Below are 27,473 nucleotides of genomic sequence, written 5' to 3'. Positions count from 1 at the left end.
AAGAATCGTCCACGCGTGACTCGTTAACATTTGGGTTGCCAGGTTTAGGGAAACCTTTTATATGAATGTTGTTTGAGGGATCAAAGATTTGACATAGGATGAGGATGCATTTTGTTAATTCAGCTGTTTGTGTGGTTGTACACTTCAACACCTCATTTACCAAACTGTAAATTTAACGTTACGTTACCTCGTTTAAATTCATTCAGGCACATTTATAAACCAAAAGATACCACCACAGCATGTGCAATATAATCATGTCAAAAATTAGCCTACTCCTGCCAACATTGCAGTATTTATTAACTAGGCCTACTGTATATAATGTTCATTTCTCAATGTTTACAGGAGTGTATTTGCTTGTTATAAAATCACACAGTAATTGTGACTTTATGTATGCAGCTTAGTTATCGGTTTTAAATGCCTGTTATTTTTACTACTGTAGCTAGGTCTACTTCTGTTTTCTTTTTTTACTCTAATCCGTTAAATGTTTGCCATCAACCACAAATGTAACAGAGTACACAACAGGAGAATGGTATCGTTAAAGCGTTGATATGCTTATCTGCATTATCATAATGTAGATCTACATATAATTTAAATGCCATTAATGTCAACCGGTTGTAGCTAAGTGTAAAGAAAGCTAAATCTAGGACCCTTCTCTATGACCCTTCAGAATAATGTGTTTGTGGCGTCTCTGTGTGTGCTTATGTGTTGTTAATGCGTTCTAATGTGTGTCTATATGCACTTTTACCTGTGTCTACTGTGTATGTACTTGTGTTGTGTTTTTCTCCATGCCATCAACCTGCCAGTTGTCATGATATGGAATAGTGGTTGTGTCATTTTACTTGTCTATGCCTATGTCTTTCTTGTTTTTTTGTGTTGCCTATTTGTTGTATTGTTGTGTATCTATTGTTTTAAACCATCAACCTGCTATAGGGACTGCAGATTAAAATTAACTTGTATGGCTAAATCTGGCACATTTACATGTTGGACTCTGTACTCATGTTGATTAATGTGCGTTGTGCCTTTTAAATAAAGAAATCTAAAAAATAAAAAATAAATCTATGCATTTGCGACTGAGCATCTGCACAGGGGGTTAGTGTTTAAGAGGGGGATATGAGTCGATAAATCTGGCAACTACAGTCTGCCATCTTTGATTGTGCGACAGGCCGCGGCGCGAGCGGGGCCTCACACAACTGGAGAAACGGTCTGACACGAGATAACGGCTGGGAATAGACACGGAACTACGGCACGACCGCGTACCGGTTCCCACAGTAACGGCCGAACAGACAAGGACAGACTGGCGGCTCGCAACAACGCAGAAGACGTAAAACAATAGCCGTGCATGTGGAGAGCGGTTTGTTGGCAGTCAACGAGCAAAGTAGCTAACCATCGTTAGCTGAACTGGGTTAGCAGGCTAGCCAGCTTTTGTAATCCGCCGGCTAGACGCATCTTCGTCCACCACAAACCAGGCCGAAACCGGATTTCAAGTCGGGCCGCACAACAGCCGAAAGGACAAAGAAGGCACCGGCGGTGGCAGGTGGGTCTGCATGGCAAGCAAGGAGAAAGCAACGTGTTTTTCTCAGTAGCTGATGTGTTGGTGTTCACATAACGATAGCTGGTTAGCATGCTTTGGCCACTGAAGGGCTGGAAGTGGATGTGATGGCGACTAGTGAGAAACGAAACCATGCTAGGCGATGCAAACTGGCGGCCTGCTCTTTCAATAGCTCCGTGTTTCATGTTCTACATCAAAATATGTGTTGTTGGCTAGATTATAATGTTCACTTTTGTGTACAACTTTTACACAATTACAGTGTTATTTAAGCCCGGTCTTGAGTTCCGAGCGAAGAGGGCCTCTTACGTTACTTCCCACCGGTATGAGCCACCCAGCCCACCAATAACGTTAGTTTGATTCATGGAGAAGAATGGCCTGCAGACTCCTCAATGCCAGTGATTTTACAGAAACAATACGATATTATAATAACAATATTATTGATTTGGCTCTCATCTCATGGCCTTTTTTTTTTTTTTTTTTCTTCTCTAAATGGGTCTGGCGCTGTATCATGTGTCATCTTCTTGATTTTCTTGATGTTAACTCTTAGATTAGCACCGTGCTTTCCTTCCCAGTCATGATATCTTGCAGAGCCAACAGATGTGGTCTTAAAAGAGCACATTTTTATTCTGTTAGTAGGTACATCCGGGAGGGTTGGGGTGTGAAAAGCTCCGTATTATTCATACTCTATCTGCAGATGTGGAAACCATCTGGGGGATTACTAATAAGCAACGTGGTATTGTTTGATATACATCCATCCCATAGTTAGACAAGGGTCCGCTTCTGACTAGTTGTACGTAGGCCATTAACATATATCGATTGGTGTAGTCCTTATTGATTGACCAGTCAGGCCCGAGCAGAGATCTTTTGCTGAAGATGGAAGAGTTTTTTGTAAGGCTCAAGCAATTGTTTAAAGAAAAGAAAGCATTCTCATGATTGCTGCGTTGTGATTCTCTTCACAATAAACTGACTTTAACAAGGATGGAGGCCTACACTGAATTGGTTAGTCACCTAAAGTGTTTCCATATTTTAAGCTGGCATTTTCTGTAATTCATGTTTCATTTGTGCCTTGAATACAGTAAGCATTTAAGCATCCAGTGAATGAAAACATAGCCACCCTTTGGTTTCTTGTGTGCTTAATGAAATTACCAACAACTCCCAAGGGAGGCTATCTCAGTGGTATTGATGGCCTGGCATTTGAGAACCACAATGAACTTAAATGGTTTCCAGTCCTAGTCTTTTCCATGCTTTTTGTCAGGAGAACCCCCTTGCATTGGCCCTGGTCAAAGTGAAGATTAGTGGGTAGATTTTGAATGGTTGCCAATCAGTTCACGGATACAACAATACATTTCTATGTATGGGCCAGGGCCTGTAGTCCATTATCTCAATATAAACGTCCACAGCCCTAGCAGTATACATAGTTAAAATCGTAACCTTTTTAGTTTTATTGATATAACTTTGGCTATTGTTGTAACTTTGGCTAGTATCCCTAAAGATGATTAACATAATGTACTTAGCATAGTCACTGAAGAGATTTTGGACCAGAGTTCAAAACTGGAGACCGCATTACAATACAAACCAATAAGGACAATAAAATACAAGCCTGTTCTTTCAGCACCCATCCTTTTAGGCCATCTACATGACTTCTTATTCTGTGGCTTCACTGTTACGTTAGACAAGTCAGTCCCTTGACCCGATGCAAACAAGACTGGGGTGAATAAGCACTATACAGGTAAGTCATCTTAGCTGACCCCGCAGGTTAAACCTGGAAGTAGATCCTACAATGCAAAACCAAATAAAACTGGTTCTTGCCTAGCAGAACCACCTTAATGTGTTCTGATGGATGGACTGTGGTGCAGAAGTAGTTGCAGGGCTGCAGGATCGTGCTGGAGGTCAGGCTGAGCTGAGCCTGGGCACCATGGATGCTATATCAAGCTTTGGGGCCAATTTTGAGTCTTTTTTTTTTTTTTTTTTTTTAATGCGGTCCCTTTGATACAACTATCTGAAAATATTTCAAATGGGGAGTCCAAGGGCTTCCCTCTTGATCCCAGTGACCATATGTTGACAGTTTTAAAAGATGGAGTCAGGGATTGTACACTGACTTGACCCTTTTCTGTGTGGAGGGCTCACCCCCAGGTGACTTTGGGCCCTAGGGTTCTCCTGTGGTCTCATTGGCACTGAAAAGGTAGCATAATTGGGGGGGTCTTTGCGCAAAGGAACTGGTCTGTTGTTAGTTGGGCTGGTTGGCCTTTCATCAGTGTTTCTTCTTCCTGTTTGTTCCCTAATTTCAGACACATTGTTATACATCCCATATCCCTTTTTATCCTGCACTATTTTGCTCACGCTTGACCCCGTCCCTCCACCCAACCTCTGCCCCGTACTACTTAAGCTGACCATACACGGGAAGAGAATCATTGCAAATTCTCAGAGGGGCTTTCCCTGGTAAATTATAAGAGATTATTTTTTAATGTGGGGATTTGTAATTGTTCAGTCTTGACACCTCTACCCAGTTGGGGACTCTGATTTTGAATCAGTCATGTTTAATATAGTCAGTGTGGGTTCTGTGTTATGTCAGAGTCCCAGTCACACATCCTCAATCGCCAAGAGACTATTACAACTTTGCTAGACCCGCTGCAGTGATGCAGTTTACGCTGTAGTACTGTATGAAAGTGTTCCTGCTACATTTAAATAATTTTGCCTCCACACCTCCTGTCGAGCATCACTGCTGCACATGATAAGATTGTACTAAAAATACTGATTTATAATGGTGATACATGTGACCGTTTTTTACTTGTCAGTTTCTAATAAATTGTGTCTGCTGATGTGTGATCGGTCTGCTCTGGTTCTCTGAAGTGCGCAAGTTTGTGATCGCACTTAGGTCGGCAGAGACTACTTTTGTCAGAACGCTGACTGAGACCTGTCATCTCTTCATATTTTTGAAAATCTCCTGTAGTCTGTGCCCAGCTTGAGTGTCTGGTGGTGTAGTAAGAACAATTCTCAGACAGCTGGAGAATGTATCTACAGACACTTAGACCTAAGGGTTCATTGACACTAGATCAGTCGGTCCGGCGATTTTCCGCAGGGTTGTGCGGCCGTGGGAGTTAGGCCTGCACGATAAATTATTAAAAAATCGCAATCTCGATTCACCCCTGTTCGCGATTCAATTTTGAAATTACTTTGATTTTATTTTTTCTCCAATTAATTTATTGAAAGCAATTGACATTAACATGTTTTAATGATGTAAAGACATGTTCAAGGAGTTCAGATAGAGCCTGTATCGGGGCCATATTTAGTTCAATGTGTTATGTCACTATTTTTGGTAGCCTACTGTACTTAAATGGCAAATATGTACTTTATTTTCTTTATTCATTGAAGCCTCTGTTTACAGGCTTGAGGTGTTGCGCACTGTGCTATAGGTGCCAAAAAAGAAAATCTGTTTGGTACTGCCAATTTGTTTTGTTTTTTTCATGGTTCATGTGTGCAATAAACATTAAACTACACTACACAAAAATCGTGGCAGAGAATCGCGATTGATATTTTTCGCCAAATTGTGCAGGCCTAGTGTCCCTTAAATGGTTCTAATGTATGATGTCCAGTTGTGTTCTTTAAACTAATGACCTCTGTGTGACTTAAGAAAGAAACTGCAGCCCCAAACATGCTGTCTCTCTGTCCATGGTTCTGCTCACTCTAAGTGTGTGTTACTTGCTACCCCTCTGAGTAGCACTCTGTGCACCCCCACCGGTCAGTGTGTCTTGCTGCTTTCTTATAGCGGCTTCATACAGCATACATTAAACTTGCCGTTTTGTCACTAGTGGTGGGAATCGCAGTATATCTCACGATACTGATAATATCACGACACAGCAATTCTGCAATAATATATTGCTAGACAATCCTATAATGATGCATCACGATATCGGTCTAACTATGAATACAAAATGCCTGTAAAAATGTTTTTCAGTCTGTACATTAAAATCACAGAACTACAGAGCAAATATGGGTCCAGGCTTTGGACTTAAACGTAGCTGTGGCATCTGTTATTTTCCTCAAACTGTTGTCCGCCATTCCGTTGAAAGCCTCTTCTTCTTCAGCAAGTTTAACTTATGTTCAAGTTTCCCTCAATGTGTTAAGCGCCACCTGGAGGAGCCATGAGGTAGCAACGCTTGGAGCACCGTATTTTATTAATTAAAATATTCATATTTTGCACCAGCATATCAATTCTTATATCGCACGAAGGACAGCGATATATTGCTGTATCGATATTTAGTCCCACCCCTATTTGTCACTATTGGACAGTTAAAGTGCCACAGCACTTGCTGAAAGAAGAAAAAGTCGGATCAGAGGGTGCTTGGTTGTCTAGTTTTGAAGTTGTCAACCAGGAAGTGCAACTACTCTCTCTCTCTCTCTCTCTCTCTCTCTCTCTCTCTCTCTATATATATATATATATATATATATATATATATATATATATATATATATATATATATATATATATATATATATATATATATATATATATATATATATATATATATATATATACACATATATATATATACACATACACACACACACACACACACACACACACACACACACACACACACACACACACACACACGGCTTGACATTAACTTTTTGAGGCACTTGTCCTTCGGACAAGTACATTTACATTTCACTTGTCCATGAACAAAAGTCACTTGTCCGGGTAAAGATTCATCATTTTATAATTTCTTTTGTGTTTTGCTAATGCCGAATTTGAAGAAACCATTGAAAGCATCCAAACACTATCAACATTAATACAATTCAGTTTAAACAGTAGAAACAAATGTGTCCCAAGAATAGATTTCCCCTTCAACAAGAAAAAAGGATCTCCAGACTCATAATACAAAATTATACTTTGCACGCCGGTGTGCAGAAGTTAATATATTGAGATTCTAAGTGAATATTTTAAAGTTTCTCATTACTTTCAGATTCCTAGTCAATATTCTAAGTTACTATGTCAATATATTGAGATATTCTGAGTTACTAAGTCAATATATTGAGATACTGAACCAATATGTTGAGTTACTAAGTCAATATATTACGATACTAAGCCAATATATTGAGATTAAGTCAATATTTTATAGTTTCTCATTACTTTGATATTCTTTGTTTATATTCTGAGATACTGAGTCAATATATTGAGATACTAATTCAATATTTTGACCAGAGGTAGTGGTGACTTGAACTTATACTATATCTAAAATAATTTTGTAGACATAACAATGGATTTTGCCACTAAATGTTGGTGTCAGCGTTTTTTTTTTTTTTTTTTCTTTCTACAATTCCACTTACCAAGGGATCCTTTTAAAAAGGTGTAGCTACTTTACAGTTGATTATTACCTGATATTTAATCCGCTACAAACGAGTAGCGGAGCAGCTAGTAACGTTACGAGGCAGAGAGCCAGCCGTCAAGAGTCAAATTAACTTCATGCTTCATCCGCACAAAGCACACTTCTATCGCCACGGTGACAGCTTTATTCGCCTCGTTTTCTGTGAACGATGTGGGGACGGGGTAACGTTAAAGCGTAGTTAGCATGCTAACGTTAGCTAACTAACACCGGCTGCCTGGCTTGCTGGTTCCGCGGTGCTTTCATGCTGTATCGCTTACAGAGAATGAGCTCAACAGTGGGCTGGGTCTAACGTCAGCGGTCCGCTCTCCCGCTGCTGCTGGGTCTAACGTTAGTTAATGCATTTGTTTCAAATCGGTAAAGTAAAATCTGTAACATAAACTGAATGAGTGGCACATAATAACGTATATAATGCTTCATCCACACAAAGCACATTGCTATCGCCACGAGTGACTTCTGTTTTCAGCTTGTTTTCTGTGAACGATGTGGCGAGGAGGTAACGTTAAGGTGGAGTTAGCAAACTAACACCGGCTAGCTCGCCGTGCTTTCATGCGGCTTCGCTTTCGGAGAATGCGCTGAACAGCGGGCTGGGTCTAACGTTAGCGGCCCGCCGACCCGCTGCCCGGGATTGTGGGGTAAAATATGTATTTGTTTCAATTCTGTAACATTGACGAAATGAGTGGCATTTTGATTTGTTTGAGTTTTAACTTGTCCAGTGGGGCAAGTAAATTTCTCTTCCGCTTGTCCTACAAAAAATCCACTTGTCGCGGACAAGCCTTAATGTCGAGCCCTGTGTGTGTATATGTATGTATGTGTATGTATGTGTGTGTGTGTATATATATATATATATATATATATATATATATATATATATATATATATATATATATATAAAATATATATATATATATATATATATATATATATATATAATTTAAATAAAATCTATCTATCCAGTAAGAAACCTTTCATGCAAATTCCTTCTTCCTCCCTCTGTCACTCTCATTCAAACACAACACACAAACAACGCTTGATGCAGGCTTTGCCCCTTGTAGCTGTCTCAGTCCTTAGTCTGAAAATGCATAAAGCTGACTGTTTGCGGGACATGTCAGGTCCGGGTGGTTGAGTAACTCTCGGAGATGAACAAGACAACGGGCTCAACTGTCTTATTACCAACCAAAAAACAGGTCAAGAAGAGAATGTGACAAAACCTTTCCCTTGGGTTCTCAGTCAATGTTCCGAGAGGCCAGTGTGTATTTTAGTAGAGTAGTCGTTGAGACTAGAAAAGCGCTATATAAGAACAGTCCATATTTCCCTGTGTGGAAACCCTCTTATCAGCTGACGGCATGAAACCCAAACATTACGTTGTTCTGTAGAGGTGTAATATAATCCCGCCCAGTGATGTTTTTATGACGATATTTCTTGTTGAATTAAAAAATTGCATCGCTATATCCGTACACAAGTGCAGAATTGCATAGGTACTATCGAGGCTGGTTCATGTAAAATCAATTGGTGGCAGATTTCGGAGCACAAGCTTCTCTGTCCTCTCTGCATGTTTCACAGAGAGTGGGGCTCAGCTCTGAAACACACACAGAGGTGCAGTGCAGACGGAGCGAACTATGTCGCCTCTGCAGCTTGTTCAAGTCGCAGTGAGTCACAGAAATGCCAATTATAGTGGTCGCAAAGTGTGGTTGCACTTTTCAATACCTCATGCAGACGCTCACTGCAATATAATCTAATGGCCAGGCGAAAGCGGTGAACAGCGGTGCGGTTACGCTTCCTCTGAGACGGACAGGCACGACAGTGTTCTCTATGCCCCGGTGGCAACTTTACTTCTGTAGCACATTTCCATGTCCTCGTAGGCAGTGTCCGTCTGCACAGCTGATGGAGCAGAGCAGCGAGCAAATTCTGGACAATTCTGATTTTCCCCACTGTTGTACGTAAGTGACCAGAGAACACATTAACCCAAAATTACTCAAGTCAAAGAGTTAGGGTTGAAAATGTGGGGGTGAACTAGTATCTACAATGCCAGCTGGCAACAGTGATGAAAAATATTGTAGGTATTATGGGTCCAAAGCGTGGTCCCATATGATATGAACAGATTATGCTGGAAAAAGTTGCAACATTACCAAAGTAAATACGGTGTGTAGTTTGTTTTTTATTTATCTTTTTATTTTTAAGAATCGGTTTTCTTTATTTTCAATAGTTTCTCAAAAGCATAATACAGTATGTCCTACAATGACATTCCAGGATATTGTGCCCTTTTTCTCACAGAAAGAGTTCTATTTCGGTCTTGGGACCAGAATAGAATATGTTCAGAGTCCCTTCAGCTTGACAGATAACTCACCTAGCTGAACAATTCCAGATACATAAAATTTGTAGTCATTATGACCCCTACTTTGGCACAATATACAAGCTCTCCTTCTAGCTTTATGCTTTACATGAGCAGGTGAGTCCATATTCTAAACACATTCAACACCGTATGAAACGTTAGAAGCAAACCTAACCAACTGTTTCAAGTAAAGTCAGCCTTTGCTTGTTCTTTTGGCCAAAGTTAGGTTAGGATAACATTAAAGCCATAGCTTCACAAGCCTAAACTGAAACAACTTGAACTGTATTACTCACTGTATTATTTACAAGGAAAATATGGATTGATTCACATGCTAAACATTATGCCAAAAACCATAACGTCACCGTCAGTGGGCCGTTATTATGGATCCCACGTAACTTCTAGGCCAGTCCTGCCCTACGAAGCAGCTCGATTGGTTGGGGTTAGGCATTGACCTCGAGTGGTTAAGGTTAGGATAGCCGACTGGTCAGAGGATAGGACCTGAACAAATGGGGTTACGTTACCTTGCGTAAGCATGGGCGCCTGGCCAATATTAGTGAGTGAATGCTATTGAAGGGCGGGTCTTGCCCAGAAGTTGCGTGGGTTCCATAATGACTCATCAGTGGGCTTTTTTGCTAGCTAACTACCAGAAAAATCCAGCACTTAGACGGCACCTTAGGGTACGTGAAACAGGTGATTTAACGTCACCGCTTGTTTTACATACAGTTTAGCAACAAAACAATATGCTGAGGTTTCAATGCCCATAACGCTATTTTCCAAGCTACTGCAGGAGTCATATTTTGCGTGCCCTGGGTGAGTGTGGTTTCCATTGCAAATTGACTTGATTGGCTTTTGTTCCCATTTGCCACTCTGCCAGAGAAGAAAATGCTGTACTCACACTGTTGTTTGCAAGTAATTGATGTCCTATTACCATTATAGTTGCTCACCCTCATAAAGGATAGAGAGCAGACTACTGTTTGCAGAGCTGTCTGCTCCACTGACCTTATACAGAGTTGTGTATTTGGAGAGAGAGAGAGAGAGAATCAGCATTAGACTCAGGTGTTGTTGAACATCAAAGGTTCAGATATCTGTCATGGTCTCGTGTCCAGAGCCAGTAGCCTCACCTTTTTGGTGTTCTCCTTTTTCTCTCACCCTTGGTCTATAGGAGGCTGGTTCTGGGGGCGAGGCCAAAGGACCAGACTCAATGAGTTTCCAGCGACATGTCCGAGAAGTCAGGGCAGAGCACCAAGGCAAAGGATGGCAAAACAAAGTATGCAACCCTTAGCCTCTTCAACACCTACAAGGGCAAATCTCTGGAAACCCAGAAAACTGCAGGTAAGCCCCCACTATTATTCCCTGTTAGTCATGTACACTATTGCATGAAACAACTGAGTGGACTGCATTTGCAGTAATTGTAATTGGCTTTTTTTGTTGATCGGCGCAATATAACATAACCTTTTTAAGGGTGATCAAGTGCATTCCCTGACCTTAAAAACCTCATTGTGCGGTTTTCCTACGTGTCCATCCCAGTGGCTGCTAGACATGGGCTCCAAAGTTTGGGCAAAGTTGCTGCCAGCCGGCGCATGCCCCCCTCCGGCCAACCTGCCCAGCCTGAAGGCAGAGAACAAGGGAAACGACCCCAACGTCAACATCGTCCCCAAAGACGGTAGTGGCTGGGCATCTCGACCTGAGGGAGGGGAGGAGAGGTAAGTCGAATAACTTGTGCACGTAATGCATGTGAACATTAACAGAATAACTGGATGTGTCTTAAGTTAGAGGAGTCCATCATCCACATTTAAAATCATAAGTGTTGTTGGAAAACAGTTCTGTTTTATGTGCCTCAGGCAACAGGAGACACCCCCACCCCAGATCAAACCAGCAGTGATCCAGCCACAAGAGCCTTCTATTGGGGGCAGCCGCTCCTGGGCCAACAGCAAGCCAACTCAGCTAGACGGTAAATTTGCATTACAGCATTACACCAACTCATAAAACACAGATTACCTATGGTCCTTCCTGGCATTTATGGAGGCTGTGAACACTATCCAGTATCTTACTTGTGTCCAAACAAACAAAGGCACAATCTTCAATTGGTTTACAGCCCTTAAACATTACAGTCTGCATGGAATGCAGACCATCTGATCTCTACTAAATGTGATGTTGGGTTGAATGGGTGCTGTACACCATCTAAGAGCGTTTATTGTTTCTCTGCAAGTCGCTGTATTATATTTAATTTTGGGATTTCTGTGCATTCATAATAATGTGCTTGTATTGTACAGGAGCTCCTCGTGTGAGCAGCCATTTTCACCAGGAGTTTCCCAGCTTGCAGGCGGCTGGTGAGGTTGAGAAAGGGGACGGTCAAGAAGAGGAGCCTTATGGACCAGGCCCCAGCCTCAGACCTCAAAGTATGGGCCCCACTCAAGCACATAAAGATCTTTTCAGTGTTCACTGATTGGTTTCAGTTTGCCTGGTGTTCAGGAATCACAGGCACTGTCAAGTCAAACAATAAAAGTCTCTCCTCCTTCTGTCACGTTTAGATGTTGGCAGTTGGCGAGAGGGTGGAGGCAGAAATTTGATAACTGCACCCAGCCCCTCTGAGATGGACAACAGGGCCCCGGAGGAGGGTAGTACGGGCCCTGGTACCTCTACACCACCAGGGGAAGCTGATGAGCCTGGGCGAAACGTAACCACTGACGTTCAGAGGGAGAAGAGGGATGGTAGGGAGAGATTGCCCCCCTCTGCCCTCCCTCAGGCTAAACTTAATGGGGGGCAGCAGCCTCCTGCCGGGGTGCCAACTCACTTCGACCCTGCTTTTAGGAGCATGATGCCACCCTACGTAAGTCACAGTTTGCTATTCTGGACAGACCACATTGGCACATCAAAAGCTACAGTATCTAGCTGTAGTGTTTATCTCTTCTTGAGCCTGCGTGATAATTGCTCTCTTTGTCTTTTTAGATGTTCCACGCCTATCCTCAAATGACTTTGGGCCCAGGACAAGGAAACTTCAGATACCCTGTACCACAAGATGGAGCAAAGTGAGTTCACATCTTAATAGCTAAGCCCTAGAGACATGGGTTGAAGAAAAATAAGATACATTTTTGTTTTGTATTTAATTGTATCTTTGCAAAAACACAATATACCCTGGAATCTTCCTTGATCATTAAAAAAAAAAAAAAAATTCTACTAGAGACATACCAGCTGATTTTAATAAGAAATGAACCCAAGTTTCCTAAACAACAAATATAAGAGGTCATAAGATCACACAGAAGCACATTCATCAGTATAAAAGGATTATTATTATTATTATTATTATTAATTATTTATTTATTTTTACTTTTTCGGTCCATTGCCCGAATTTTGCAAATGTCAGATGCAGGATACACCCCTCATACCTCAGTACCTTGTTGTACCTTGAGTTGAATACAGGCAATTGTTAATGTACTAGACCAGGTGCCATAATGAACTTTCCTCTCCATTTTTCTCTGTTGGGTTGTCAGGGGTCCTCGTTCAGTACGACCCCAGCAGCATCCCCCTCAGTCCTGGCACCAGGATCCAGACAGACCCTCTATCATCAGCGCAACGGAACTCAAAGAGCTGGACAACTTAGACACTGACACTGATGAGGGCTGGGCAGGTTAGTAGCCATACCTATGAACTTCAGCATTTTAACTAACTGATTAGTAAAAAAGGTCATTGCTCAGTAGTTCTAGTATCCATCAATCCTGTCCCTTCTGCACTCCAGGAGCTCAGATGGAGGTGGACTACACTGAGAAACTAAACTTCAGCGATGATGAGGAAAACCAAGCTGCTAAAGAGAAAAGAGAAAATTGGTGAGTATTTTAATCTACTAAAAAACTAAGTTTTTTTATTTATTTATTTATTTTTTTTTCTTCTCTCTCAACACTTGCATTGCCTTGCATTCACTTTTAAGCTTCTGTGCTTCAAATGCCTATGGTAGGCCTTGACACATGGCTGACAGTAATGTGACATATGTGATTTGTAGTAAATAGACAAAAAAAATGAAAAGCAGAGGTAATGGTATAGTTCAAATACTAAATGAATTTGACTTGTTTAGGTACAGTTGTGCTCATAGGTTTACACACCCATGCTAAAGTTGAAAAAAATCATCTTTCGGAAATTGATCTTAATGCCTTAATTAAAATAATTTGGAAAAATACAACCTTTTAAGGAATTCAATTTTTATTTTGTGAATGAATAATGTTAAATGATGATGTGGGGCTATTAAAATAGCCCCATACCTAGCCTAATAGCTGGTTTGATTTGCATTGAGAGATGATCTTATGGAAAGTACCCCAAGCCAATCTCTAGGTATGGTGAAGGGTATGTGATGTGGGGCTATTTTAATTCCGAAGGCCAAGGGAACTTTATCAGGATGCATAGTATCCTGGATCCATGAAATAACTGGCCTTTAAAAATAAAAATCTGCCTGCCTCTATGGAAATTTAACATAGGGGTGTGTATACTTATGCCCCCTGTATTTTAAGGAAGAACATTTATTTATTTACAAAACATTATTCATTCACAAAATAAATTGGTGTCCTTAAAAGGTAGGATTTTTCCTCTTTTTTTTTTTTTTTTTTTTTTTTTTTTTAACTTTAGCATGGGTATGTAAACTTATTAGCACAACTGTATGTATTGTGAAACGGAATAAAGAACAGGACAAAATACAACGGACATCCATGTATTGCAGATAGAACACGCTGTAACACACAAATGGTTATTGCATGGCAGCCTTAGCATTACAGCTAGAATGCGGAAGGTGCCAAATAGTTGATATAGAGTAGAAGGATTCAGAATTGATAGAAGTTATCATTGCCAATTTGTGTGCAGTGAGGTTTGATGTGCAGCCTAAGGTTGAGGTAAGTAGCTTAGAGCGCTAGTTAACTAGGGAGATTGTCAGTTGGAATAACCTGTGAAGTTTTTTTTTTTTTTTTTTTTTTTATTAGTTTTCCCTTAAATATATGGACATTATTTTCAGGGAGTGGATGGGTAAAGTGGAGCGTATAAGATCTCGGCCACCAGACGGTCAGGAGGGCTGGAAGGAGGGTGCTGAGGACCGTGGGGGCAATAAAACCTCATGGGCTGATGGTGATCCCAGAGCACCATCACCTGGCAGTATGGGGCAGTACAATAAGTCAGCTGCTCCACAGGACTACCAGGTAAAGCTGGATATGCATTACACAAGCCTCCCAGCCTGTGTGCACTGTTTATTTTAACAGCAAGACAAGAAGTCTGTATCTAACTAAATTCTCTACTCTCCAGGGTGGCGGTCGCTCTGTTGGTGGAGCTCCACGCGTGACCAAACCACAGGCTCCAGCGGCACCTGGTGCCGATGAGGACCCCGAGGCCTGGCGGCAGAAGCGCAAAAAGCCTGCAGAAATTTCTGAAGCTGTAGAACGAGCGAGACGGCGGAGGGAAGAAGAGGAACGGCGGATGGAAGAACAGCGGCTTGCTGCTTGTGCTGAAAAACTAAAACGTCTCAATGAAAAACACCGCCAGGCGACTGAGGGCAAATCTGCCGTTGCTCAGACCACCAGTGATGAGGCAGGAGCTGCCCAAGAGGAGGAGACCTCATCAACTCCCGCTCCTGTCTCCAGTCTTGTACCTTCAATCCCAGTTTCACAATCGCAGGCCCCAATCGTGCAAGCTCCTCTGCCTGAGAGGGTGGATCTAGACAGGGAGAGGATTGAGCGAGAACCAGAGAGCGTAGAACCAAGTGTAGAGGAGGAGGTTCACCTGCCTTGTCAGCCCAGCCCCCCCGTCCAGAGACCTGTGGCCATAGTACCAGAGCCTCAGAGCGAGGGAGAGAGCTCCGTGGTTGAGGTCAGCCCCCTGATGGAGGAGAACCAGACCGACAGGACAACAGTGCCTATCCGAGACTATTTCAACATAGAGGACAACAGAGGTGAGCTAGCTCGGAGCCATTTTTCTTCAATGTTGCATGTAAATAATCATTGCATAATTGTGACTGGCTGCTATTCTTTCAGTCATTGATGCCAATACTATTGATTTTGTTTCTTCTGCAGTGGATGAGCCCCACCTGTCTCTGCCTCACATGGACAGCCCCAGTGGTGAGGAAGTCCCTGTTGCACCACCACAGCTGGAAGGAGAGGCAGCAGCTGCTATGCGTCCCTCTCTCACTTCAGGCTATTCCAAACAGTTTCAAAAATCTTTGCCTCCTCGTTTCCTTAGACAGCAGGTAAGGATGTCCACATCGGTCTTCTTTAGTTAATAATGGCTGGGATGTTGTTGCTAAAACATAATATGTGGGTGTGTCAGGGACTAGTGGGGTAGTTTCTAAACTGAACAAAAAGGGGACTTGATCATGAATATTCTTTTTTTTTTTTTTAACATAAGAAGATGCACATTTGATGTTAGACATTTCCACAGTGGACGTGTTGACACACTTTCCCATTCACTTAAATGAGAAAGTGTGTCCAAACCTTTGACTGGTACTGTACATAAATAGCGTTAGTCTATTACTGTGGGCAAAGGTGCTGTCACATATTTGCTTGGTTTTAAGCAAATGGTAATCATATGTGGCAATTTTTTCAGATCAAGCATTATGTACATGTAGTACATTGAGCCATCTGTACTACATAGACAGCCACCTATGATGTAGGGTATACCATTAAAAACAAATTAGCTTTATTGATCTTAATTCTTATTTGTTACTATTCCCTGTTGGTCTTGTAGGAGCAGATGAAGCAGCAACAATGGCAACAACAGCAGCACCAGAGTGGGGGCTCCGTGTCCCCATCAGGTGGTGGTGGCGTTCCAGCTCCCCAACAGCAGCAGCAGCAGCAACACCGCTCCATGTATCAACCCATTGGCCCCCACCACCAGCACTTGGCCTCCATGGGGTTTGACCCCCGCTGGCTCATGATGCAGTCCTATATGGACCCCCGCATGATGTCAGGACGTCCTCCCATGGACATGCCAACTAACATTCACCCTGGTAGGGAGTTTTTTTGGAATATAAATGGAGAATGTATGATTATCTTTGTTTTTAATGTACAGACAAGCTGCCAGATGTGCCAGACAACCTGTTTAAAGTCTGTCTTTATTGTCTTCGCCAGGGAGGATGCCTCCTAAGCAGATTGTGCGCAGAGAGCCTGGTGACAACTCAAGCTCCAGCTCTGACTCCTTTGACCATTTGACCCGACCAATTCGTGACCATGGCCTGCCGTCAGACTCGCGGATGGTATGGGGTTCGGACCCATACCCACAGTCGGAGCCGTTACCATCTGTAACTCCTCCAAAAGGACGAGATGATAACAAGGAGACGAGGTAAAAAAAAAAAAGAATAAATGGCAACATAAGAAAAAAAAAAATATTTTTAAAATAAAAGTTATTTTTTTGGCACATGACATAATAACACTTGTTTCTCTACAGGATGGACTCTGGTTTGGATCTGGACAGGGGTCTTCCAGCTATGTATCCCCAGGACCACAGTGCATTGGACTCTCATAAAAGTAACTTCTTCCAGGACCCTACAGAGTCCATGTCAGTGTTTACCCAGGGCCCAGAGGATGCATCAGGGCCTCTAGACAGGGTCCCTGTAGTCCCAGCCTTTGATCCTGAGGAGCCAGGCTTACCCAGTGGGGAAGAGGTAGAAGCTCTTGGTCAAGCTATGCTCCAGAGGAGTGTCTCCCAGGGCTCTAGCCACTCCCTCAAGCTGGATGAGCCCAGGTTTGATGGGCTACCCCTGGGAACAAAACCACTAGAGCTACAGGACACAGGAGAACGGGCTGATGATAAGCCCCAGAATGAACTCTACCCCCAGGCTGCGGTGACTAGCAACCGGGCTACACCTCCTGCTGATGGATTACACAAACAAGAGAAGCTGCCTCTGCCAGCCCCTAGCAAGCAGAAAGCTGAGCTGCGCTGGGGTGGAAGATCAGGGGCTGGACGCAGAGAAGGACCAGGGGGCGAGAGACCTGTTCGCAGGTCTGGGCCAATAAAGAAGCCTGTCCTAAGGGACATGAAAGAAGAGAGAGAGCAAAGAGAAGAGAGGGAGAAGCGTCACGAGAGAGGGGAAAGAGGAGACCGGTTCAAAAAGGATCAGTCATCCAAAGCTCCTTCTGCAGCTCCTTCTGCAGCTGCTGCAGTGTCTGAGGGCTCCAAACCTCAGGGTGAGGAGAAGAGAGAAGCTGCTGAGGAAACAGCGACTGGCCATCAGAGATTCAGAGAGTCCCAGCCTCTATCTGGGGCTCCCACCTCTTCCTCTCAGGAGGAGAAAGCCGACAAACCGCCCAGCAATGACAAACATCCAGAACCCAAACTGCCCTCCAGGAAAGACTCCAATCTTCCTCCACGTGCCTACCGACGAGAGGAGAGAGAGAGGGAACGTGAGCGAGAGAAGGAAATGGACAAGGACCGAGATCGGGATAGAGATAAAGAGTGGCCTGCCGACTCAAGTTTCAAAGCACGTGGTCGAGGGGAGTATTACTCAAGAGGACGGAGCTACCGGGGGACTTACGGTGGCCGAGGCAGGGGGGGTCGTGGTCGAAGCCGGGCGGAGTACAATTACAGAGAGCCCCGATCACGCTCCGATTTACCTTCTGTTGGAGGTGCTGCCGCCTTTCGCAACAGGGAAGAAAGCGAAACACGCAGCGAGAGCTCAGACTTTGAGGTTATACCAAAACGTAGACGGCGCCGTGGTTCAGACACGGATTCTGAAAGCGAAGGCGGGAGAGAGTCTGCCAGTGATACCGGACCCTCTGACCGTGAGCCTAGCACCAAACCTAGCCGTCCATTGAGACGAGAGCTCCCTGGGGAGGCCCGGTCTGGGCCCCACAAGCCAGGCTTTGGACCTCCTCACATGGGGGAAAGGGTTGGACCCAGAGGGGACGACGAAAGCCGACCCAAGCCAGGATTCCTTCCCAAAGGAGAGCCTTCTCGGCGAGGAAGAGGAGGGCTGTACAATAGACGAGGTGGAGCAAGGGAACGTGGCGGGCCTCGCTCAGGCCCTCCTAGACGGCCAGGAGCTAGAGAGTCCTCTTCTCAGTGGCCCTGTAAACCCATGGAGACATTCAGGCCTGAGGACACGGAGTGCACACCAAGATATGACAATCCTGCTGCTGACCGAAGACCCCCCAAGGCTGATGGCAAGAAATTTGGGGATGGGGCTCCTCAGAGTAGTAGAGAAAGGCCTCGTCGGTCCAGACCAGCACGGCCCCCGAGGCAAGATAAACCCCCCCGGTTTAGGCGCTTGAAGGAGCGGGAGGCTGCAGTGTTAGCTAGTGGGGAAACTGCCCCAAATCCCCCTGTCCCTCTATTCCCAGTGCCTGCTGCTGCTGTCCATAGCTCTGCCCCTGCCCCAAGCTCCCATTCCCATTCCCCAACCCTGTCTAGAGCTCCAGGAGCCCCTGTAACTGTGCCTGCGGAAGTGTCAGCCACTATGCCTACAACCGACTTGTCCTCTCCTATAGAAGCACCCTTGCCTGAGACCAGCAGCCCCACCATCACTGCAGTCGGTACCAAGTCCCCTGACTTGTCCAACCAGAACTCTTCAGATCAAGCCAATGAGGAATGGGAAACTGCCTCCGAGAGCAGCGACTTCAACGAAAGGAGAGAACGAGAAGAAAGGAAAGGAGCACTGGAGGCCGCTCATGAAGCAGCCAGGGCATCTGTCCCGGCACCTGCAGCCCCTCAGGGCTCTTTGACCCCCAACAAAAGCCCTGATGGAGTGGTCACTCAAAAACGTGAAGGGGCTCCTGCAGCCAAGAGAAGTTTCTCAAACCAGAGGCCTACAGAGAGACCAAATCGTCGAGGCAACAGTGGAGCCAAACCAGGCCGGAGCTACGCAGGGGGCAAGGGGGAGAGGAGGGGCGGGGCCAAAGCTGGCCGCAAAGGGTGAGTTTGAACAATCGGCCTTTTGTCTGTCAAAAGGCATTTACTTTGTCTGCTTACATTAGCACTTAGCACAAGGAAGCTGACTCAATGAACAGTGTGGTGTAGAATAATACTCAGGTTTATTCAAACACAATGAACCTTTTGTGTGGCATTCTTCATAATTAGTAGTTGCAGTGCAGAATCTACATATGTCAGTACTGTTAGTATTGCCTGTCTGAATTGGGTTTGGCTGTTGTATTCTCCTGTTGGGTTGATTACTGTGCTGTAAAATAAACAGCCATATTTTTTTTTTTTGCACAAATCTTGTGTCGTTACAGAATTAATGTACATGTTGACATCCCTAGTGTCTCAGGCCTCCCTCACCACCCCACACTGTTCTCACCAACATTAAAAAGTGTCACCAAGTCTCTCCTGTTGGTGCTCAATCTTTTTTCTGTCTCCAACATGCGTCTCTGGTACGAACAGCCCTGCAGCCCAGCAGAACTCCGATGGAACAGCACAAACCGCTGGAGGACCGTCCCAAAGGCCTACAAAGGACCAGTCAGGCCGTCGTAAGGATGAAGCCAAACAGGCCGCCAAGAAGCCCAAAGAGAATGCTCTTTCTCAGTTTGATCTTAATAATTATGCCAGTACGTAAACCATTGAATTCTTAGCTCTTACTGATGAGCCAGGAGCCCATACCTGGCTCTCGCTGCTCTTCACCTATAAACTGAATGTAAACGTCAGGATGTCCTTTTTGTCCCGTCACTGTAGGTGTCGTGATCATTGATGACCACCCAGAGGTCACCACCACGGATGACCCACAGTCCAGCACCAATGATGACGGCTTCACAGAGGTGGTCTCCCGCAAACAACAAAAACGTCTGCAGGACGAAGAGAAACGGAAAAAGGAAGAGCAGACTACTCAAGTAAGAGGAGGGATAACTTGTGCCACATAGTTAGAAAAAAACAACAACAATGTAATACTTTGATGATAATGAGCTATACCTCTTGATGGCTTAAACTGTGCTCCTACAGAACTGGAGTAAAAAAGGCTCTGGTGAGAAGAGCAGGGGAGGCGGAGGAAAGCTGCCACCAAGATTTGCTAAAAAGCAATCATCCCAACATCAGCAACAACAACAGCAGCAACAACAACAACAACAGCAGCAGCAGCAGCAGCAACAACAGCAGCAACAGCAGCAGCAACAGGCCTCACAGTCTCAGCCTCCTGTAGCCCCCACATCTCAGGCCCAACAGCAACCCCCTATTTCTGTTCCCCAGCACCCTCACCTTGCCCCCTCCCAGCCTACTGTGTCCCCTCAAACTCTGGAAGGAACAGTGGCTCCACTGCCCTCCATCCCCCCTGCCACTGTGGACTTTACCTCAAAGAGCCTACCCCCCGCACCCACGCAGACACACAGCACTCTGGGTACAGAACTGTGGGAGAACAAGGTAGCGGGCGCCACTGTCCTTCCTGATGTCAAGAAGCGTGAGTGGATAAGTCAATTATCATTAACAATGTTTTAAATTTGTCTCAACTCGTAAATCTCATAATGCAGGAGTGCCTTTATCAGCTAGCTCTTGTCTAATATACGTAACGTGTATATTCCAGTTGGTCCTATCAGCCCTCCCCAGCCACCATCTGTGAGTGCCTGGAACAAACCTCTTACCTCCTTTACTGGCACCGTCTCCTCTGAGGTATGTTGAATGTGTCAGTCTCCCCTTTTGTTGACCATATGATCCTTTTGGCTCCATGATAAACCATGAAAACATTGTTGTTTCAGGGTGGGAAGCCTGGAGCAGAGAGCAGTGCGGAATTGGCAATAGACAGTATTCAGTTTGGTGCACCATCATCTGCAGGCAGCACCGACAGCGATGGAGTTCCAGCGATGCTAGAAACCGTCTCTGAAAACAAACTACCTGCTCCCAAAGAACAGAGACAGAAACAACCTCGAGCTGGCCCAATCAAAACACAGAAGGTAACCTTGGCTGTGGAGGAAACTCGCGGCTTCAAACTGTTGTTGAAGAACAACACTGATTCCCATTAATTCTCGTAGTCATGTAAATGTTTAATCTCTCCTTCTCCCCAGCTTCCTGAAATGGAACCAGTGGAAACCAAGGAGTACAAGCCAGGTCCCATTGGTAAGGAGCGCTCTTTAAAGAACCGCAAGGCCAAAGACGCACGTGGAGGAGAAGGCGAGGGGATCATGGAGGGAGGGGTCCCTGGAGGAGGTGTCAGTAGAGCCACAGACCCCAGTCCTCCCACCAGTGACTCCACAGTACCAGAGCTGGGAGGAGACATCGAGGGCATGATCACAGTCCCGTCAGCGGAGTACAACAGTAACTCTAAGGTACATCAGTGTCCCATCGCTGCACACTCCTACACTATATTATAAAAATTTACTTTAACATATGAACACTCAGAGCACACACACAGTGTGGCAATGATTGGCTAAGTAGACTCTTAACGAGGAGAAAGGAAAATAAGGCTTTTATGACAACTCTTGCCATAACTTTGATCTAAATAGTTAAACTATACAGATATTTGTCCTGCATGGTGTCGCACAACAAACTCCACATGTACAATACTCAACTTTATCCTCACAAACGCACAAACCAGACAGAATGAAGAAAAGGAATAAATAAAAGTCCGCTGCCTCTCTAAAACAGACATCAAAGCACAGTGCTGCTCACGCAACAGACCTCAGACTGCAGTATCACCGTCCACCTGCGGGGGGCGTGGACAGGCTTTCCAACAGGCAGGATCATTTAAAAGGCAACTGCAACTACATTGTGCTTGTGCCCTATTTCTGATACCGTGGTAACCAATATTTTGGCGTGGCAGGCCGCCATTTCCAAATCAACACAGAGGAAACGCTGAACGCTTTTGTGTGTATACTGAGTTTATGTCTTTCCCTCTCAGGAGTCAGTCACCGACTACACCACCCCCTCCTCCTCACTGGCTGACAGTGTTTCTACAGGAGTGAACAAAATAGAAGAGAGTTTAGTAGCAAATGTGAGTAAACATCCCCCGTACATCTTTCTTTTTTTAATTTGAAGAGGTATACAGTTGTAATAGATATTAAAAATGCTCTAATCCTAAACACTTGGTATTATATAATAATGGTATTTGGGGTTTTTACGGTGCGTTTCAGGTGGCGCTACCCCACGCGTTGCCTCTTCCTCGACGAGAGACCCTGCAGCAGAGCTCCAGCCTCAGCACTGTATCTCCTGCAACTGTTGACCTAACACTAAAGGTACACAGAAAGTAACATTGCCTGTTGAACTTCTAAGAAAAAAAGTGAAATGTTACCTAAACGCTGTCCCCTCCTCAGATGGAATCGGCTCGTAAGGCGTGGGAGAACTCCCCGAGCCTGGAGAAGAATTCTCCAGTCACTTCCTCTTCCTCCCCCATCACCTCCTGCGCATCCTCGTACTCCACCTTCTCCTCAGCCTCCATAGCACAGATCCCTGTGGCTTCGGTTACCCCCAGCACCTCACTGTCAGGTAACAGAACTTCCAGTTAACATCTACTGTATATCTCCAGTTTGCCCAAACACTGCTCTGACATTCGACCGTACACTGACTTGCCTGTGTATTTGTTTGTTTTGGGATTTCCCCTTAGTATCCAGGCATTCCATTATGATCTCTTGTATTCACCATGTGTTTATCTCCACCCTGCAGGTTCTGCTACCTATACGACATCATCCCTCAGCACCAAGACCACCACAGCCTCCGACCCCCCTAACATCTGTAAGGTGAAGCCCCAGCAACTGCAGGGTGGAGGTCTGTCGTCCTCCAGCAGTAGCGGGAGTAGCAGCAGCTTCTCTCAGTTGGGCTGTGTGACTACCCTCCTGCCCCAGCAACAGCAGACCCCACAGGTGTACGTCTCTCAGTCTGCAGCAGGTGAGAGAAACATGGCACTGAACTGAGACGGTAGTTATGTTACACATGTGGGCTGCATTGAAATGACTAAGTGGAAACCATTTGTTCTTAAAACCTATTAATTAGTTTTTAATATAATATTTGAACACCAACCGCTATTTATTTTTTTATAGCCCTGATATTTGGTTTCAGGTTTGAAGAACTGTTCACTATGTTATTTATCACTAATATGTAAACCCTTTTTATGTCGAGGTTCTGCAGCTCAGATTCCAGCCTTCTACATGGACACTAGCCACCTCTTTAGTAGCCCCCACCCTCGCTTGGCGCCTCCCTCCCTAGCGCAGCAGCAAGGCTTCCAGCCCGGCCTCTCGCAGGTAGGGTTTTCAGTTGGTCAGTAAAATGCTGCAGGAATGTCCTTTTTTTTTTTTTTTTATGTTTTGAGTTGAAACTGTCTGTTTTTCCACCTCAAAGCCGACAGCAGTCCAGCAGATTCCCATCCCTATCTACGCTCCGCTGCAAGGTCAGCCGCAACACCAACATCAACACCAACACCAACATCAACACCAGCATCAGCATCAGCACCAACACCAACACACACACCAGGCTCAGCTAGGACTCAGCACTGGTCCGCCAGTCTCCCAGCCACAAGACCTGTTCAGCTCCTCACTGCAGCCATACAGGTAACGCACAACGGCACATGCATTCAGTTCTCTGCTCCGAAACACAGCTGAAATATACAGTACTGCTGAAGCGCCAGTATCCCTATTTTGAGGTACCATTGTTCACTCATCTGATCATCTGTCCTCAGGTCTCAGCAGGCATTTATGCAGAGCAGCCTGTCGCAGCCCTCCATGATGCTGTCAGGGCCGTCTCTGCACAGCTATCCCGGCGTGCAGGCACCTGAGCTGGGCAAGCCTCAGTCTAATCTGACCTATCAGCAGGCCTCTTCGACCCAGCACATTCCCATTCTGTTTGAGCCACAGCTCAACCAGCCCTCTGGCATGGGAGGCTCCCAGCTCATTGACACACACCTGCTGCAGGTAGCCAGTCTGCTCACAGAAATAATTTCACTTTACCTTACGATCTTGTCTTAACATTTTGTTATGCTGACCAACTGTTCTTAATTTATTCTGTATATGTTCCATCTGACATAGTTGTCTTTGGTTCAGGCTCGACAGGGGATGAGTCAGCACTCAAACATGTACTCGGGGCAGGTGCAACAACATGGCCAGAGTAGCTACTATAGCAACACTCAGTCGCCTAGTTCTGCAATGCAACAGGTAACCTACATATTATAATAATAATAATAATAATAATAATAATAGACACTAAATGTTTATAAACCTCTTGTATCTTGTTTTACCAGTCCTCAAACTCCCACATTGTTTCAATTTCCAGTGTTGTGAAACAGAAACGTAGCATAATTTTCTGTCCATTAACAAAGTGGTGAATTGTCTGTTGGTATGTAACTGTTCTGTGTCTTAATCTCTCTCCAGGTGACTGTCCCTTTGCCCAGTTCCCAGTTGTCCCTGCCAAACTTTGGCTCGGGTGGAGGCCAGCCGCTCCTGGCGCTGCCTCCCACTCCTCCCCAGGCCCAGCCCCCCAACATCAACCGACAGCCCCCGGTCTCCCAGCCTTACCGAGGCATCATGGGCCCCAACCACAGCATGATGCAGCCTCCGACCAGCAAGGTACTGGATTGTGTGCACGTGTGACTCTGACACACACAGGCTGATTTGTATTATTTATAGCTATGTTAATTATATAAGTTGTAACCGTTTTTTTGTGGTGACACTTTGCAGATGGACATGGATCTGAAACTCTTTGGCAGTGGAATGGATGTGAAGCCCGGAACCCCTCCTATCGGCGCCAGGAGCACTACACCCACCTCCAGCCATTACAGGTACCGCCCATAAGTTCACATACTATCTGGCACAGAGGCATGCCTAAAAGCCACACCAAGCACAACTTTTTATTTCTAATTTTAAATGTAAATATGTGTTTACACAAGCTGCACCAAAAGCTGCCATGTTGTCTTTATTCATAAGATGTTTGTTGCTACACAGTGTTTTTTTTTTTTTTTTTTTTTTATACATTTTTTTATTGTTTCTTTTCCTACTCCGCAATGTAACAGAAATAAAGTCCTTTGTACCCATAGCCTGTTATTTTGATGCACCTAATACACGTGGTTTTATGGCTTCCCTCTCCTCTGCCTGCAGGGCCAGCTCCACGTCTCCTAGCAGCCAGTCCAGTAAGATCAACAGCATGCTGTACCAGAAGCAGTTTCAGGCTAGCTCCGCCGCCATGAGAATGACCCAGCATTTCCCTGGCCAATTCAACCCACAGGTAGAGCAATGATCATCAAACCGTTTTTTTTTTTTTAGATTGTCTTTCTATAATGCACTGGTTATTAGCACGACAAGGCAACCATCCATTTATTATGTTTTGTTTTTTTTTCCTCGTCATGTCAGATTTTGTCCCAGCCCAACATCGTCTCTCCTCTGGTTCGACCTCCTCACGTCAACTCGTTTGCTGGAGGCGTCCAGCGCTCTCCCATGGGCCCTCCCATGTCGGCCAACGTGGGCGGTGGTCTCATGCCCCATCCCCGACCTCAGCATCCACAGCACAGCCAGCACGCTCCCCGAGGACCTCCTGGTCCCTCGCTTGCTCCCAGAGGCACCCAGGCGGCTCTGAAAGCCGAACAGGACCTAAAGGTCTGGTTCCCTCTTTTATCTGCCGATTCTGTGCATTGGTTTTATTAACTGGCCAGTTGGAGGATGACATCATCTTTCAGGGATAGGCGCTTGTCTGATTTTGGTATTTGCTCTATCACTCTATAGGCAAAGCAGCGGGCTGAGGTGCTTCAGTCCACTCATAAGTTCTTCTCGGAGCAGCAGCAGCTCAAGGCCCCGCAAGTCAGCAAAGTGTCTCGCCTCGATCAGGCGGGGAAACCCCCACTCGACACCTCTGCCCCAAACCACCAGGCGGTAGGCGAGCGCCCAGATTCTGACAAGCCCCCCATCTCCATCTCCACGGCCAAGCCCATACGGACTGGCCCCATAAAACCGCAGGCCATCAAACCAGAAGAGGGCAAGTAAAGCGCTGCGGAACCTCTTCAGATGACAATACATTGGACGGAAGACCGGAAGAGAGAGAATCAAGCCCCATTCACTCGGTCACCACCTCATATCAGCCCTGGGGAACAGTGTGTGGGGGGGGCAGGACGATGAGTTGATTGTAGTGGTTGCTGATAGGCACTGTCCTGCGCATACATGATCCTCCTTCCTCTTCTTTCTTCCCCTATCTCGTCCCACTGTAGGTGGCGGCGTTTGAGTTGAATTCTTCCGTCATATTTAGACGCCGATAAAATGGCTGCACAAGTTGTTCCATAGAAATCTACTGAGACGGTAGATAAGAGGAGAGCTGGAAAGAGAAATTTGAAATATTTGCTGCTGAGTTTGCCTCTTTTTTTTTTTTTTTTTTTTTTTTTTTTTAGCTCTTGATTTCTGTTCCTTTTTTATTCCCCAAATAGGATCATGCATATTATAGGAGAAACCCGTTTTTTGGTAATGAAAGAAATCAGTTTTGTTTTTGTAGTCAAAACAATCTTGTTAAGGAGAGGTCATTTTAGTGAAGACAACTTTTTGTTGGCCAATCACCCATCATAACTAATCCAGCGATTTGTGCACATGGAAATGCGCCTCATTACCACACACACACACTCACACTCAACGGTTTCATCCACGGTTACCAGAAATTCATTCTTTTTGTTTTACCAGAATGGAAATGTGAAAATTACAGCAGTCGACTGAAATTATTGATTTATTGGTTAGTCTGCCTGTGAGCCTTTGCTCCTGCCTTCTGCTCTCATCTCCCTGCCTGAGGTGTGTGTGTGTGTGTGTGTGTAGGTAGGTAGGTGTGTGTGTGGTATAAACGGGGGAAGCTCATAGCTGGACTCTCCTGTATATTTAGCCCAAAGGTTTAAAGCAGTGCACAGATGATGTCGCAGCCTTTTAGGATCGCTGTTGCCGTGGCAGCAGAGTTCAGTTTGGATTCCCAGGATGTACCCCGGATGATGTACGATCACTACATACAGCTGTTCCAGTTGTCCCACACAACCCTCTCAATGCGTCCTCACCCATCCTTTGCTGTCTCACAAACACACGTCACTGTAAAGCACCCCGAACCTGCTGCTGTTGACTGATATCAGTGCCCTTAGCTAGAGGGAAGCAGGATGGGGCTATTTAGAGGAGGAATAGAAACGGCGAGTTGATTGCTGAAACAGACAACTTTGCGTGCGTGTGTGTCAACCCTCACAAAAAGAGGGAGAACAAGATGAGAAGCCTCAAGTTCACAAGTGTTTGGGCATAAGGACACCTGTTTTATTGTCATTACTGATGGGAGCCATCAGTGCTGTTTTCTGTCTCTGCCTCGCCTCCGCTGGCTGTCCCGCCCACAATGCTTTTCA

At 45.0% G+C, this 27,473-nt stretch overlaps 1 protein-coding gene across 1 annotated transcript; it reads left to right on the top strand.

The window, feature by feature from the left end:
* Positions 1-1,146: 1,146 nt before the first annotated feature.
* prrc2c (proline-rich coiled-coil 2C) lies at positions 1,147-27,473 on the top strand. Its single transcript, XM_028586868.1, is given in 35 exon segments — positions 1,147-1,534; positions 10,431-10,600; positions 10,796-10,851; positions 10,853-10,971; positions 11,110-11,219; positions 11,542-11,667; positions 11,800-12,098; positions 12,218-12,297; positions 12,760-12,896; positions 13,005-13,092; positions 14,262-14,442; positions 14,546-15,188; positions 15,310-15,482; positions 15,980-16,241; positions 16,363-16,573; positions 16,679-19,141; positions 19,607-19,770; positions 19,895-20,049; positions 20,159-20,609; positions 20,733-20,818; positions 20,905-21,099; positions 21,211-21,471; positions 22,044-22,136; positions 22,276-22,377; positions 22,456-22,627; positions 22,805-23,026; positions 23,267-23,379; positions 23,477-23,685; positions 23,814-24,045; positions 24,175-24,285; positions 24,502-24,696; positions 24,808-24,908; positions 25,225-25,351; positions 25,477-25,719; positions 25,846-27,473. Coding segments are annotated over 34 exon segments (8,553 nt in total). The 5' UTR covers positions 1,147-1,534; positions 10,431-10,485; the 3' UTR covers positions 26,104-27,473.

The sequence above is a fragment of the Perca flavescens genome, chromosome 9 (genome assembly GCF_004354835.1).
Source record: "Perca flavescens isolate YP-PL-M2 chromosome 9, PFLA_1.0, whole genome shotgun sequence".
Classification (NCBI taxonomy): domain Eukaryota; kingdom Metazoa; phylum Chordata; class Actinopteri; order Perciformes; family Percidae; genus Perca; species Perca flavescens.
This window is presented reverse-complemented; position numbering and strand designations above follow the sequence as displayed.